This window comes from Chaetodon trifascialis, chromosome 4 (genome assembly GCF_039877785.1).
Source record: "Chaetodon trifascialis isolate fChaTrf1 chromosome 4, fChaTrf1.hap1, whole genome shotgun sequence".
In the NCBI taxonomy this organism is placed as follows: Eukaryota; Metazoa; Chordata; class Actinopteri; order Chaetodontiformes; family Chaetodontidae; genus Chaetodon; species Chaetodon trifascialis.
This window is the reverse complement of record NC_092059.1, coordinates 777,929-793,808: the sequence shown is the minus strand read 5'-3', so window position 1 is coordinate 793,808 and position 15,880 is coordinate 777,929. Positions and strand designations below refer to the sequence as shown.

Below are 15,880 nucleotides of genomic sequence, written 5' to 3'. Positions count from 1 at the left end.
AGACTCATTGGTTCATGTCAGGATGAAAAGAGTGATGATGATCTCTGATCTTTGCTTCTCTGCGTGAATCCATGTGAAGTGACGTTTGACTCCATCATGCAGACGTGTCCAAGCAGTGACGAGGAGCTTCAGGATGAAAACGGCTTCGTTTTAAAGCTTCAGAGGCTGCAGAGACACGACCCACCGCGGTTTAAATCCACTGTCTCACTTCACTGAACGCACACGAATGCCCCGAAGTCACCGATAAACACCGTGACACTAAGATTTAATGAGGTTAATTTACAGCTGACTGTCTTCTGATGCACAAACAGCTCTTTGGCCCTGAATGACCTGATGATGCAGGCAGAGTCGTGTGTGTGTGTGTGTGTGTGTGTGTGTGTGTGTGTGTGTGTGTGTGTGTGTGTGTGTGTGTGTGTGTGTGTGTGTGTGTGCGTGTGCGTGTGCGTGTGCGTGTGTCTACAGAAACAGACGAGGACAGAGGGACAGACACAGAGAGACAGCCCTTCATCAAAACAGAGTTTTGTTTTAAGCTCATTGAAATGAGCTTAAAATCTACTGATAGTTTAATGACGTCACTTCCTCTGCTCGTGTTTCATCGTTTGCATATAGTTCATAAGAATCTCTGTGGATCTAACGGAGCTATTGGATTGGCTCTGGTCTGATTGCGTCACCAACAGATCAGCCGCGCAGAACGGGGATGGGTGACGTAATGAGGAAGTGTTGTCACATACCTGCTGGAGACAGGACGGCAGCTCGCGCAGGTAAACACGGTTTCGCTGACTCATGTTTTTGGGCTTTAGTGTGTTGACTGGAAAAAAAACAGACGCGAGCAGCTACTTACTGTCATAGCCGGAGCTTTGTGCTGTTAGCTAGCCTCTTTAGCTGCCGGGGGCTAACTGAACGATGGCTTGCTAATGTTAGCAACTCCGTCAAGTTCGCCGGAACACGAGCGGAAATGGGGTGATTTGTCTCCCACCTTAATACTGCCATTTGACAGAAAAGCTGAAGTTAAATCACATATTGTAAATAATTGTATAGTTAAGATAAGAGTGACAGGTATAAGAGACACACGAAAACCAATATTGTTATGGCTATGAATCGCGGAACTGCTTTATTTTGAAGTTGCTAACGGGAAGCGGGCTCTATGTGTTCGGGATGGACGTCGTTCGTCACCTGCCGTGATGACCGTAACATAACCGTTAAAAACGGACAAAACCAGTCAAACGAACAAGCAGTTTATCAGTTTATGTCCGCAGGGTGAAACGTTCGTGTAACACCGCGAAACAAACCGGCAGGAGGCGTTTAACGGTGTGAAGCTGCCGACGAGAAGGTCAAATACAGACCGGACCTGTTCAGGATGTAAAACTTTGAAAGGATTGTTAACCGCAGCAGTATCGTCAGTGTACAGGCAGTAGAAGTATGAAGTATTACTCCTCAGCACGTAAGAAGTATTCAGGTCCTCCAGTGTGGAGGATCTAGAGGTGGTCAGGTGGTCAGGTCGAGGTATCTCAGGAACACCTGCAGGGACTTTAATTTCAGCTGACACAAACGTGCGCGTGTGGAGCAGTTTGACAGCCTGCAGCAGCGTCCATGTTTGCAGCGTCGCGTCCAGCAGAAGCTGATTGGTTGAGCTGACGTTGGTCTTCAGGTGATTGTCGTTGTTCCGTGTGATGAAGCTCTCTGTCCGTCCTCTGAAGTGAAGGCGGCATGTCTCCACCTGGACATTATTCACTGGAATCATAGAGAACCTCATTTCACCAACAAAAACACAAACACCTTTAATTAAAGTCCTTCACCACATGTCTGAGACGAGTGTGGACGGAGACGATGGAAGCTGTCCCTCCACTGGTTGGAGGTGATTCTGGTGAAAGTCTCACACTGAGAGTCAAAGGCTGACACACATGAAGACTTTCGGTGGATTTGAGATATAACTCCTGCATGTTGTTGGATGTTTATGATGGTGAAGTAATCAGCCAATGGAAAGAAGGACGCGTCAGACAGAGGAAGTACTTCAGTAAAGTACAAGTACCTCAGAACTGTCTGTGTGTTCAGCTCTCACTCCGTTCAGCTTCTGTCACTCTCGCTGTGGTCTTTGAAGAGAGATGAGTCTGGGTGGACTGGTTTACTCCTCTGACGTCTCACGCTCACAGTGTCTCTGTCTGTCCCAGTAGAACCAGTAGAGTCCAGCAGCAGCAGAGGAGAGCGGAGGTGTGTGATGAGCTCGTAGCGTGTGCTGGCCGGAGCTTCAGGATGGACATCCTGGTGGCCAAACTGCTCGGCCTGCTGGGATTGTTTGGCCTCATGCTGGCTGGCATACTGGTCCCAGTGCGCCTCCTGCTGGCTGACTACGACAAGGCGCACAGATACAGGAGGGCTCTGTCTCTCTGCAACTCGTTTGGAGGAGGCGTTTTCCTGGCAACATGCTTCAATGCTCTGCTGCCTGCAGTCAGGGACAAGGTAACGCGCACGCACACACACACGTGCACACACACGCACGCAGTACACACACGCTCATGTGCACACACATGCACACACGCGCACGCAGTACACACATGCACACACATGCACACACATGCACGCAGTACACACACACACACACACACACACGCTCGTCCACAGGAAGTCTCCGTCCTCTCCGGCGCAGCAGCGCTCAGCTGGACGGTCACAGACTGACGTGGTTGAGAATCAGGGACCCGTCAGGTGACGGCGGCCATCAGCTGGAGCAGTTCTGATGTTGCGTCTGACTCTCCTCAGGTGGCCGACGTGTTCCAGCAGCTGAAGATCAGCAACGACTATCCTCTGGCTGAGACCATGATGATGCTCGGCCTCTTCCTCACCGTCTTCGTCGAGCAGACTGTCCTCACCTTCAGGAAGGAGAAACCGTCCTTCATCGACCTCGAGACCTTCAACGCCGGCGGCTCCGAGGCCGGCAGCGACTCCGAGTATGACACGCCCTTCATCTCCTCGGCGCGGGGCTCGCCGGGCGCCGGTGGGCGGCGTTCCCACGGACACCAGCACGGACACTTCAGTCCCGCCGAGCTGGCGGGGGCGGGGCCTCTGCGGCTCGCCAGCCTGGTCCTTGCCCTGTCGGCTCACTCTGTGTTTGAGGGTCTGGCGCTCGGCCTGCAGGAGGACGGCGCCAAGCTGGGCAGCCTCTTCCTAGGCGTGGCCGTGCACGAGACGCTGGCCGCCGTGGCGCTCGGGGTGAGCGTGGCCAAGGCGTCGCTTGGCATGAAGGACGCCGCCAAGCTGGGCGTGACGGTCAGCCTGATGATCCCGCTGGGGATGGTGGTGGGCATGGGCATCGAGTCGGCTCAGACGCTGGCGGGCGCCGTGGTGTCGGTGGTGCTGCAGGGACTCGCCGCCGGAACCTTCCTGTTCGTCACCTTCTTTGAGATTCTGTCCCGAGAGCTGGACGACAAACAGGACCGGCTGCTCAAAGTGCTCTTCCTCATCCTCGGCTACGCGACGCTCGCCGCGCTTGTCTTCATCAAGTGGTGACGCACAGGAAGTGCACGACACACAGCCACAGCAAAGGACGCTCTGGAACGACAGCGGCGTCCAGCTGTGAGCAGAAACATCTGCAGCAGCTCAACACGAACCGCCGTCCTCGTCTGAGACATCTCGTGAAAACGGTTCAACAGAGGAAACAAGAGGAAACTTGAAGTAACACCCGCTGACCTCACCTGGCTGCACTGACGGACAGGTGAACTCACCTGAAGGCAGAGACTCACTGACAAACAAACAAGCTGAAGTTTTTATTTTACATTTAATCTAATTTAACTTTGTGAAAATTAGTTTTTTCTTCCTTTGGTTGAACGACATGAAACAAACTCAGTGAAGGACAAAGAGACGTGTCTGTGGACTCAAACCGTCTCTTTCATGTCCTCAGTCTGGTGTCTTTTCCACTGCTGACAGTCACAGAGTGTTTATTAAAGCTTTCCACTCGTCCTGTAGTGAAATACCTCTTCTCTATAAACCCTCAAATAAAACCACTGGAGCCCTTTAAAGACGGTCTCGTCTTTATTGAGCTTTATTTTGGACATTCCTGTTGTTATATGTTCATATTGTGACATCGAACAGTTTTGTATTTCTAAAGTTTGTGTCGTTTCATCGTTGTCTCATATTTATCTTGTCAGCTGAAATTAAAACCGGTTCGTACTGAAGGAACGTGTCTTCTTTAATCCAGAATAATCCTGTTTGTTCATCCAGCTGGTTGAGTGACGCGGTGCTCTTATTTTGAAATACAGGCAAAGACTTGAAACCATGATGAGCGTTCATGTAACTAGCTGAGGGCTAATCATGTGATCACAGGTACTTGAGAAAGCTCCCAGCATGCACTGGGCTTTGTGTGTGTGTGTGTGTGTGTGTGTGTGCGTGCGTGCGTGCGTGCGTGCGTGCGTGCGTGTGTGTGGCTCTTTGGTTTCATTGAGTTCAGGTGAGTCTTGGTCATGAGGTGATCGTTACCATCAGATCTGAGTCTTCCTCAGTAAAGACGAAGCCTGGCCTTGTTGAATGTTTGAGTTGAAGAGATTAAAATCGTCTTCCTCAGGTCTGATCTGAGCTCGGCTGCCTGTCGTGTCTTTATCTGACTCGACCAACAGGAGGCACTAAAACACCAAAGTCTGACTTTCCAGCTTTCAGGTGCAGCGTGCACTCAAACCGGCTCAAACCTGCAGTTCTGGTCTGTGTGGGTCTGTGCTGGACTGCGGTCCACCTGCAGGTGAGTCATGACATCACGTCCGCTTCCTGAGAGCAGAAGCACTGATTGGATTAGCCCTGATTCACCTGAGTTCACTGTTTCCCGACACACTTTAACTCAGTCTGACAAATCCAAACATCAGGACTCGGCTGTGATTTGATCAATACTGCCTTTATCGTGGATTACAGAGATGGAACTGATCGATTGATCTGATCGTCAAGATTCCCTAAAGACGAAGATCAACTCTGTCCAGTCAGATCTATCGACACGGTTTGGTTCTGTCGTCCAACAGACTCCTGAATCACTGGACTGTCTGTCTGTCTGTCTGTCTGTCTGTCTGTCTGTCTGTCTGTCTGTCTGTCTGTCCATCAGTCCGTCTGTCTGCCCGTCTTTCTTTCTTTCTGTCCGTCTGTCCGTCCGTCCATCTGTCTGTCTGTCTGCCTGTCTGCCTGTCTGTCTGTCTGTCTGTCTGTCTGTCTGTAGTCTGTCTGTCTGTAGTCTGTCTGTAGTCTGTCTGTCTGTAGTCTGTCTGTAGTCTGTCTGTCTGTCTGTCTGTCTGTCTGTCTGTCTGTCTGTAGTCTGTCTGTCTGTAGTCTGTCTGTCTGTAGTCTGTCTGTAGTCTGTCTGTCTGTCTGTCTGTAGTCTGTCTGTCTGTCTGTCTGTCTGTCTGTCTGTTGTCTGTCTGTCTGTCTGTAGTCTGTCTGTCTGTCTGTCTGTCTGTCTGTCTGTCTGTCTGTCTGTCTGTAGTCTGTCTGTCTGTCTGTAGTCTTTCCTCCCACTAGCCCTTCTCACAGCAGCTGCTCGTCTGTCGTCTCTTCCCATGAGCTGTCTGTGATTAACGTTTACAGACGTGCTTTCAGTCGTAGCTCACGCGGACGTGTTTCCTCTTAGAGCAGCACCTAGTGGCCACGAGAGGATCTGCAGCTGAACACACTGATGATGATCAGCCGTGTAGCCAAACACATCTGAGATGTTACCAACTCATTTTAAATCCTAAAAAGTTTTCATCAGCTTTTTGGAAAACTGCAGCTGAAAATCATGAATACGTAGAAAAAAATGTGCTTAAAATGAGTTTTATTGTTCTGGAGTTTGCTCACAGAAGCATTTCCTTTTCCTCGCGGTGGATTTGAGCTGACAGACGACACGCTGAGAGCTGGATGTTCTCATTTCCGCTTTTGATCTAGAAATTCTTTACTTTTTGTGCCTCTCTGACTCTGATCAGAGTCCGTAAAGTTCAGCCTCGCTGAGTCCGAGTCCGTCTGAACCTGCAGGATCCTCTGAGCTGTCTGAGGCCTTTTTGATCCCGTCAGTTCAGTGAAAAGGAATAAAAGGCAAACAACAGGATCGGGTCCAGGATCCAGGTCCAGGTCCGACCACAGGACCAGATGCCACAACAAAGGCGTGTGAGGTGTTATTCCTCCTCTGTAAGCCTCTTAGTGCCTGTAAGTCTGCCGGCCCGCCTGCAGCCGGCCTGCAGGGCTGCAGTTGGCTCTCAGCGCACCGCGGTGGTTTAATCCCTCCGTGGAAAAGGTTAGCTCGTCTTTGGCTCTCAGGTTTGTCACCCTGCCAAACACACCGAGAGGAGAGGAGGACGGACCGAAACCTTGGACGGTATGGAGGAGCTTCTGTTACCGAGCGGCGAGGAGGAGGCGCGCTCCGACCACAGTTCATATGTTCCGGGAGAAACAGGGAGCACGATGGGGGACCGGGTGAAGACTTTCTTCCAGGTGACGGTGAAGGAGGACCTGAGGAGGTCCGTGAGGGATTTCTGTAAGAGGAACGGGCTGCTGACGCTGTCGGTCGTCGCGGTGCTCACCGGCTGCACGCTGGGCTTCATGCTGAGAGGAACTCAACTGTCCACTCAGGTAGGACTCACCTGTCAGGACAGAAGTTTTTAGCTGCCGTGTGGATCCTGTACTTTAAATCTGCTGGGACTCTTTTGATGGTTTCCAGCGGGCCTCACCAGTCTGGAGTTCACATTTTCACCTGCACAGACTTAAAATCTTAAATTAGTTGTCCTTTAAATCGATGTCTGTAAAAACAAGAGATTAATTAATGAAGTGCATGAAGCCAAAGTGACAGTCGGTGAGTCTGTGGAGCTTTTCAGCCTCTTTTAGCTCCTGGTTTTGGTTTTGTTCCACGTTTCCCGGTGGACACGTGAAGCATTGAGCTCTGTCGACTGACAGTTTATTTTAACCGGGAAAACAGTTTATTTCTCATTAGCTCACAGTTCAGTTTCTTACACACTTCGAGCTCCTTTCAGGATGCTAATGTGGCTCTGCGTGTGCTGACGTGGAAACAGGCTCTTTGCTAACACGTTAGCTACAAACACTTTACGACTCAAGTACTGTAGAAACTGGAGCGTCTCTGTTAGCACGCAAATTCAGGTTAGCTAACATTTCAGTTTGGGAGCTTAAACATTTCAGACCAGGTTCACATCCTGATGATCATTTAGCTGGATGTGGTTCGCTAACATGTTAGCCACAGCTGCTCTGTCATATGATAAAAGGCGCGTGGTGACGGATCGATGCTCTTACGAGAGTCAGCGTTCTGTTTGTTTCGGGCACGAGGATGCACGCCGTGATTCACTTCCTGCCAGCAGATTGGTGCTAAAAGACGACGTCAATAACGAGAAAAGAAACGTAGCGGTGTGTGAACAGGGAAGAAGAAGAAGACTGCTAGCCAGAAAACATGGAAGTTAACAACGCAGCTTTGAAAAAGAGGGAATGTTTGTTAAACTTCAACGACTAAACTTTCCCCTCCAGGAGTGAGACTTCAGCCGTCCACCTTCATTCATTAATCCCTTCATTCAGTCAGGGCAACTGAGAAGGTAAACGATGGACCAGGACAGAGAATGAGGACTCTGAGCTCTTGTCCTCTGCGTTTATCATGGAAGCTCCTCGAAGGTGTTTCTCAGACAAATGTTCACATGAGTTCAGTTAATATGACGACTCGTTCTCGTGTTTCACTGCTGCCGTCGTGTTTGCTGCTGATGGACTGAAAATGAATGTAGGCTTCGTCTCCGCTGACAGGGCTCTTCGTCTTCCTCCCTTTAAACAAACAGAACATGAAGTGCAGCGTTTGAGCTGCTGGACAAAAATAGTTTCTCTGTGAAACATCTTTCCAGGAAGTTTTGATCCGTCTCAGCAGAGAATGAGCGGCTGAAGACAGAGGAGGTCAAAGGTCACTCAGGCCGCGCTTCATATTTCAGATGTGAAATTTGTCTTGTGTGTTGTGGACGAGCTGCTCGGCATTGAAAGGTCCTCCAGCGTCAGAGGTTTAAGCTGCCGTCACGTGTCACAGTCGTGGCGAGGCAGGAGCTTTCAGACCAATCAGCTGCTGACTCGAAACACACCTGAAGGTTCACCTGCTTAAAGAGCACAACATCTGTCATATCATCACATCCAGCTGCTGTGATGATGATGAGGATGATGATGAGGATGATCTGAGCAGTGTAGCTTTAAGAGCAGATCACTCTTCCTTCACACTGTGGCGGATGCAGATAATCTGCCTTGCGTGCTCCTTCATAACACGTCCCACCAGCAACAACAACCTTCACTCAGTTCTTAGTCAAGAGTGGAAATTATTTAATGTTTCATTCTATTATTCTTTGTTTTATTAGAAATCTCTATGAAACAGTTCAGATGTGGTTTTACTCCAAAATGGACAATTTAACAATCAATCAAACTTTTTTAATTCAGCTTCTCTTTTTATGGACCATAAAGAAAATCCACAGACGAAATCAAAAAGCATTGACACATTTTAAAAAGAGGAATAAATAAAACTGTTAAATGCGTAAAAACAGCAGGAAGTGGTTTGATCTGACGTCTTTGCGAGGTTTTCTGATCAGACGAGGATTTAAAGAACACGAGGGTTTCCTGGTCACCTGCAGACAGAATCCACCTTTAAGCTCTCTCTGCCATCAGGACCAGAGTGATGAGAACAGTCAAACTGGTCTCTGCTTTTATTTTGAAAGGATGAGGTGAGCTGTATTTTGTAAAACATTGCTCTCGTTTATCACCACAGGCAAAGATCTACTTCTCTTTTCCTGGAGAGCTGCTGATGAGGATGCTGAAGATGCTCATTCTTCCTCTCATCACGTCCAGGTAGGCTGATGTCCCGTCACACACCTGGAGCCTCTGTTCCCTGTGAGTCATTAAACCTCATGCAGGTGGATTCAGACGCTGCTGGAGTGTCGCTGAGCCTCGGCACTAATCTAGGGGTTGCTGGTTCGACCCTCGGCAGGTGGAGGATTCGCTGCAGTCACATGATCCACCTTGCAGCTCGTTACTGTGAGGCCTTCATCATCAGTAGACATTATTAGACGTACTGTAGGTCATTCAGTTCAATACAACTTTATTCAAGTGCAGATGTCGACAGCAGCTGCTCACACAGGTCAGATTAAAGCTCCACGTGGAACTGAAGACACACTGAATGAATAAGAACCGTGAATATCTACAGAAACTGAAAGCTGACTGCATTCACGGTTTGATTTGTGTAGAAAAGTTGAAAATGAGCTCCACCTGAACATGAACGCAGGAGACATTCCTGGAGCTCAGCTGACAGACTCTTTGATGTTTGGGTCTGATGGCAGCCTTTCTGTCCCGTGTGCAGCTTGATGTCCGGTCTGTCGTCCATGGAGTCGAAGGCGTGCTGTCGGATGGGCGTCCTGACCGTCACCTACTACCTGTGGACCACCTTCATCGCCGTGGTGGTCGGCATCGTTCTTGTCATCATCATCAAGCCTGGAGTGGGGACGGAGGTGGAGAGTAACCGGCTGGGAGGGGGGCCCGTCATGACCTCGGCCGACGCCCTGCTCGACCTCATCAGGTGAGTTGGTGTTGGAGCTCGATGTTGCTTCACCTGGTGGTCGACCTGCAGTCAGTCGGCACAAAAACTAAAAACTGGGACGCTGTCAGGCTTTAATATCCTGGAAAACAGAAGGAGAAGTGAGCAATGAGGAGAAACTGCTGAGAGCACAGGTGAGAGCACAGGTGAGAGCACAGAAGCACCTGCGCTGAACCCACGGTAGCCAATCAGCATCCCTCTTTCTCTGCTGCTGGCATCGATTCACCTGGATAATCAAAGATATGACAGCTGTGTGTTTTGTGACGAAGAGGTCGGTCCACTGTCTCTCTGAAACAGAGACGATGTTTTACCAGAAAACAATGAACACAAAGTTCATTCATGTTTGTGAGTGCAGCTCCTTCAGCGAGGAGCCTCCTGATGATGATGATGATGATGATGATGGTCGGTGGTTCTCAGTCACAGGAGTGTGTGTTTCCTGGTTGTTCTTGGACGTCGACATGAAGAGATGACTGATCATTATTAATGATTAATGATCGTACAGAAATCAAGTCAGGGCTTGATGTCAGCGTCTGCTGTCCTGAGTCGTAAAGACTCGTGCCGTCGGTGAAGAGTCGTGCCGTCGGTGAAGAGTCGTGCCGTCGATGAAGAGTCGTGCCGTCGGTGAAGAGTCGTGCCGTCGAGTCGTGCCGTCGATGAAGAGTCGTGCTGTTGATGAAGAGTCAGTGAATCGTCTTTCCAGGAAGTTTTGATCCGTCTTCAGAGTCGACCACTTTCATCTTTACTTTCACACATGATGCACGATGATGAAGATGAGGGTCAGCTTCAGACGCAGAGTCCAGCAGGCTGCTGTCGGTCACCTGAACAACACTTGGATCAACAAATTGTAGAAAACACACCGACACACACTCTCACACGCACATCAATCCACTTAGCGACGGGGCTGATCAGTGTATTTTTAGTAATCCTGCAGGGATGAGTGACAGATTACCTGAGCCAGCGGCGGTGCGGTGCAATGATCTCTGCTGCGGCACGTTGGCGGACCGCGCCCTTCAATCAGCCTCACGAGCGGGGTGAACGCATCATCATCCTGTTGACCTCTGACCCCCGTGAAGGTCAGGTGATCTTAACAAGAGTTTTCCCTCCGGGTTCAGCTGCATCTTCCTTCCTGCTGTCACAGCTGTCAGCAGTCAAACGCTGACTTCAGACCAGCTCTGCTCGACGGTCAGTGAGCCATCTGTGGTCGCGTGGACCGCCGCGGTGCCTCGGTCAGTCTGTAATTTTATGGCTCACAGCTCCATCCTCCCTGCAGATCGCTGTCAGCTGTCGCAGCACGTCAATGCGTCCAAATGAATCTGAATTATGACGATATGATACCTTGTTAGCACATTCATAGTGATTCTGGGATTATGGACAGTGTGACTGTGCGCCCTCACTGAGACGACGACCTTCATGTCGACTCTTGTGGCCAGTGGCTCCGCACGAAGGATGTCCTCATTTCAAACGTCCACCCCGGCAGCTTTAGACTGAGCTGATGTGTGTGTTGTTTCTCTTTGTCCCTCCACAGGAACATGGTTCCCTCTAATCTGATCGAGGCCACGTTTCAGCAGGTGGGACAGCAGCCAGAACACCTCCAGAACAAATTGCAGTCCATCACTTTTCAACTCTCCAAACTCTGCTTCCTGTAACACTCGACTCTGTTTCCTCAGTACAAAACGGACCTGATTCCCATCCTCAAAGTCCCGACCAGAACCATCCAGCCCAACTTCGTCTACGTCTTCCCCGATGAGAGTGACCCCAAAGGCCGGACGGTGTACCTGGAGCTGACCCCGCCTCCGGAGATCCAGTACAAGACGAGTCCCGGCAGCAGCCAACAGATGAACGTCCTCGGCATCGTCATCTTCTCGGCCACCATGGGTGAGCAGGACGCTGCCAAAGTACAGAAAGCGGCTTCATGAAGTCCTCCAGTTTACTGCTCTGACGTCCAGATGAGCTTTAAAACACGCCCACTAACTTCTGTTTTTGGTCATTTGTCGTCAGACGGCAGCAGTTTAGACTGAACATGTATGACTAGATGTACTGCAAGCATCGCTGCAGACGCGTTCTCACTCCTCTACCCATAATCCTTTGCATTTCAGACATTTCAGATAGTCCTCAGGCTGAACAAGCCACAGTGCGGTGTCTTTGTTTTTCTTTTAAAGTTAGGCTTTGGTTGTCATCTGGCAGTCAAATGTCCTCATGAGCAGTGTTTATACTTTACTACTACTTCTACCGCTACTACTACCAATAGTAATAATGTCTGTACTGTGATATGAACTGTGTCGTTGAAGGTCTGTTGCTGGGCAGGATGGGAGAGCGAGGAGCTCCTCTGGTCAACGTCTGTCAGTGTATCAACGAGTGTGTCATGAAAATCATCAACGCTGCTGTCTGGTGAGATAAACACTCTCAGTGTACACCTGCAGTACACACAGTACACACAGTACACACAGTACATGCAGTTCTCACCTGGCTCACTGTGATACTTTCTGTTTGGAAAAGGGATGGAGTTTAAAAGCTCTTCCGCTGACTGAGACCAGAGCAGACTGAGTACAGGTGTTGACCTCGAGCTCGTCGGGCTCTGGTCCGTCTGACGGGTCCGTCTGATCGTTGTTTGTTCTGTTGTTCTCGTCCACTTTGAACCGTTTGACCCTCGTTCACACCAGAATCCAGGCAGCATGTTTCTCCACGTTCAGGTGACATTGATTCACAGCAGGTGCTTGTTTTGCGCTTGAAGCTCCACCTGTTGAAGGCTGCTGTGCTCTTTGGTTTAAGGGTGGAGGTCTGAGCTGAAGTTCTCAGTCACTTCCAGCTAGTTTCAAACTAGTGATTTACTGAACAACTCATCTTCCTGTAAAAAACAGTTTGTGAGCTGCAACCTGTTTTCATTCAGTGATGATAAGGCTTGGCTAACACTGATGAGGGCTAATGCTAACAGTGTCTGCAACCATTAATCCTTGTGATCAGTACCGATGAGGCCACTTGTTTTACTTTGTGGTGAAACTCAGAGAACAGATGAATCATCAGGACGTTTGTTCTGTCCTCTCAGGTACTTTCCGTTTGGGATCATCTTCCTGGTGGCGGGAAAGATCCTGGACATGCAGGACCCCAGCACGCTGGGGAAGAAGCTGGGCTGGTATGGTATCACTGTGCTTGCTGGCCTCTTCGTCCATGGACTCATCCTCCTCCCTCTCTTCTACTTCATCCTCACCAAGAAGAATCCCTTCTCCTACATCCGCGGGTTACTGCAGGCCATGGTGATCGCTCTGGCTACCTCCTCGAGGTCAGGATCAAGGACAGTCCTGGTTTAACCTGCTGGTCTCTGGATGTGTTCAGCATTTCAGTCAAGTTTTGTTTGAATGCCGTCTCTTCACAGCTCTGCCACGCTGCCCATCACCATGAAGTGTTTGCTGGAAAACTGCCACGTTGACCGACAGATCGCCCGCTTTGTCCTCCCCGTGGGCGCCACCATCAACATGGACGGCACGGCACTGTACGAGGCCGTGGCGGCCATCTTTATTGCTCAGGTCAATGACTACGAGCTGGACTTCGGCCAGTTGGTCACCATCAGGTAATCCAACACGGACTCAAACTGCCTCAGACGCAGTTTCAGAAACTACAGATTATGAAAGGCAGGATGAGCGGGAACAGCTTAGAGCCTGATTTTGTCAAACAGAAAGAAACTTGTCCAAACAGTGGGACACCACATGTAAATGTTCACACTCATACTGTATATCTACTGGTGCAGGTGTCCCACAGGAGCGTTTACTTGAACCACCTTCAGTTAGTCTGAATGGTGACAATCTCGCTGCTGTTTTCTCTGATGTGTAAAAAATGTCTGCAGGTAAAATGAAGCCTTACCTGTAGTTATATTGTGTGTTTGTCTGTCCGTCAGCATCACGGCTACAGCTGCTAGCATCGGTGCAGCAGGGATTCCTCAGGCCGGTCTCGTTACCATGGTGATCGTGCTGACATCAGTGGGCTTGCCGCCAGATGACATCACGCTCATCGTGGCCATTGACTGGATCCTGTAAGCAACAGTCCTCATGATGCAGAAAGGCCTCTCTCTGAGCCTTACAGTGTTATTGACGGTCCTTCATTTTATTGGAGTAGAATTCTTAAATGAGCTACGTACTTTATTTAATGAGATTAGTCAAATTGAAAAGAACTGATTTTATTTTCTTTGGTCTTCATAAGTTTCTTGTCTTCAGTCTGAATCAGCAAAGAAACTAAAACTGAGTCGTAGCAGATGGAAACGTATTGGTTGTGTTAAATGATTGACTGCTGCCAAACGACAAAGACTGGATGTGAATGAGTATGAAGGACTTCCTGCTCAGAGACGCTCGTCCACAGTGATTCTGGTTTCAGCGTCTCCTCGTCCGCTCTGTCTCTGCAGCGACAGGTTTCGGACTATGATCAATGTTCTGGGCGACGCTCTGGCAGCGGGGATCATCGCTCACCTGTGTCGGAAAGATTTCCCCCTCGCAGGAACAGGAAAGGTACCGACTGAAACGTTTGGGCTTTTTCTGTCAGTGATGGCATTTAAAACTGTTTTGTCTCATAATTTTGACGTGAAGAGTCATTTTTTTGCTCCCTCTAATGACCTTTGAATTCTGAAATTCCTCATCATTTTGACTCTTAGTATCATCATTTTTTCATTAAATTTATTTCCCAGTTTTCACCAGACACTGGAATCCATAGCAGAAAGTTACTTAAAAAATATGAACAAATCAATGAAAAAAGTGAACTTTTTGTTCTTGCGTCCTGTTTTAGAGAAAGATTTGTTTCCCAAACCAAACTCACTCTATCAAACTTCTTCCACTTCACCTGCGAGCTCTTAATTCATTCATGAATGATCAGATTAGAGCAGAGTTTGCTCAGATTGGACAAACAACCACACCAGATTAGAGCTCTGACTCATCTTAATCCTGAGTTAAACCCAGCCCCCCCCCCCAGCTCTGTGCGTGTTGCCAGGCAGAAAACCGAGTAACCGAGATGCACCTGCTGATTTAACAAAATTAAAGCCCAGAAGCTGAAAATCATCTCATTTTTAATTTTTCAAAGTATGCCAGTGATAGTTGTCTGCACATCCTCCAAAGCATTGTGGGAGTTTCTGATAGTATGAACTTTTTCAGTGTTTTTTATCTTAACTAAGGCTCAGAATGACCCATCAGCTAATTAGCGTTAGCTTGCCAATTAGCGCTTTGACATGAGAGCACAGAACTGATGAATTACACTTCCTGAAACGGCTGGTGTAGTTTTCTGTACATCTGACATCATATAATGGAATGAAACATTCAAAACATTTTGGTAAATATGCTTCCTGTAGGGCTGCACGGTGGCGCAGCAGGTAGTGCGCGTGCCTCACAGCAAGAAGGTTGCCAGTTCGATCCCCGGGTCAGGCAGGGCCTTTCTGTGTGAAGTTTGCATGTTCTTCCCGTGCATGTGTGGGTTCTCTCCGGCTTCCTCCCACAGACCAAAAACATGCTCATTAGGTTAACTGATGACCCTAAATTGTCCGTAAGTTTGAGTGTGAGTGTGAATCTTTGTTTGTCCTTGTATGTGGCCCTGCAATCGGCTGGCGACCGGTTCAGGGTGTACCCCGCCTCTCGCCCATTGTAGCTGGGATAGGCTCCAGCCCCCCGCAACCCCGAAAGGGATAGGCGGTATAGATAATGGATGGATGCTTCCTGTATGTGAGCTGAGTTGGAGCGTGCTTAGCCTAGCTTAGCATAAAGAAGAGAAGAAATGCTAACGTGTGCTTTCGTGTTTCCTCCTCAGTCTGTTCCGTCTTACGGTACGCAGACTCCTCACAACAACTCCCACAGCGTGGACGTGCCAATGACAGAGATCCACACTCACAAAGACTGCATGTTCGAGACGATGGGGGACTCAGCGGGCGAGAGGCACGCACACACCGTCTACTACAACATCTGTCAGGTGTGACGAGACCGGACAGAGCGGCAGGTCCGGCAGAGTCCGGTCGAACCTCAGCGTGCCATCTGAACAGGAGCGTTAAGAAGACACAGGCTCTGCAGCACAGCAGGAATCTTCTTCTTCACGGGATGAGCAGCAGCAGCGGCGACCAGCTTGATGAAGGTTTGTTTGGCCAAAAGTGGAGCTTCATGTGCACCTTCGTTCTCCAGGGCCACAAAGACCAAGATTGTTTTCATGGCAGTGTTGCTTTGCAGGCCTGATGTGCACCAGAGGATTATGGGTACACAAACCCTCCTGGAGTGCCTGCAGGTTCATCATCTGGTCTGACGGCACCACCTAGAAGACGGACACGTGCTACAAACTGCTGGTTCAAAGTATCACATGTGGGAAACACCAGCT

The 15,880-nt window shown here is 49.3% G+C and overlaps 2 protein-coding genes across 3 annotated transcripts; both read left to right on the top strand.

Annotated features, from left to right (window-relative positions):
- The first annotated feature begins 712 nt into the window (after positions 1-712).
- Positions 713-4,164, top strand: LOC139329756 (zinc transporter ZIP3-like). 2 transcript variants are annotated; one of them, XM_070960183.1, is made up of 3 exons: positions 713-761; positions 2,169-2,457; positions 2,755-3,509. In XM_070960183.1, exons 2-3 carry the CDS (start codon positions 2,251-2,253, stop codon positions 3,499-3,501), a joined length of 954 nt encoding a protein of 317 aa, XP_070816284.1. In that variant the 5' UTR covers positions 713-761; positions 2,169-2,250; the 3' UTR covers positions 3,502-3,509. The 2 variants fall into 2 exon arrangements, with proteins under 2 accessions (XP_070816284.1, XP_070816283.1); XM_070960182.1 differs by having other exon boundaries at positions 715-761; positions 2,172-2,457; positions 2,755-4,164.
- Positions 4,165-6,087: 1,923 nt separating this feature from the next.
- LOC139330050 (excitatory amino acid transporter 5-like) lies at positions 6,088-15,658 on the top strand. Its single transcript, XM_070960780.1, has 12 exons — positions 6,088-6,144; positions 6,256-6,567; positions 8,729-8,808; positions 9,317-9,532; positions 11,076-11,118; positions 11,218-11,425; positions 11,839-11,938; positions 12,594-12,827; positions 12,921-13,115; positions 13,440-13,574; positions 13,941-14,043; positions 15,326-15,658. Exons 1-12 carry the CDS (start codon positions 6,088-6,090, stop codon positions 15,488-15,490), a joined length of 1,848 nt encoding a protein of 615 aa, XP_070816881.1. The 3' UTR covers positions 15,491-15,658.
- The last annotated feature ends 222 nt before the right edge of the window (positions 15,659-15,880 follow it).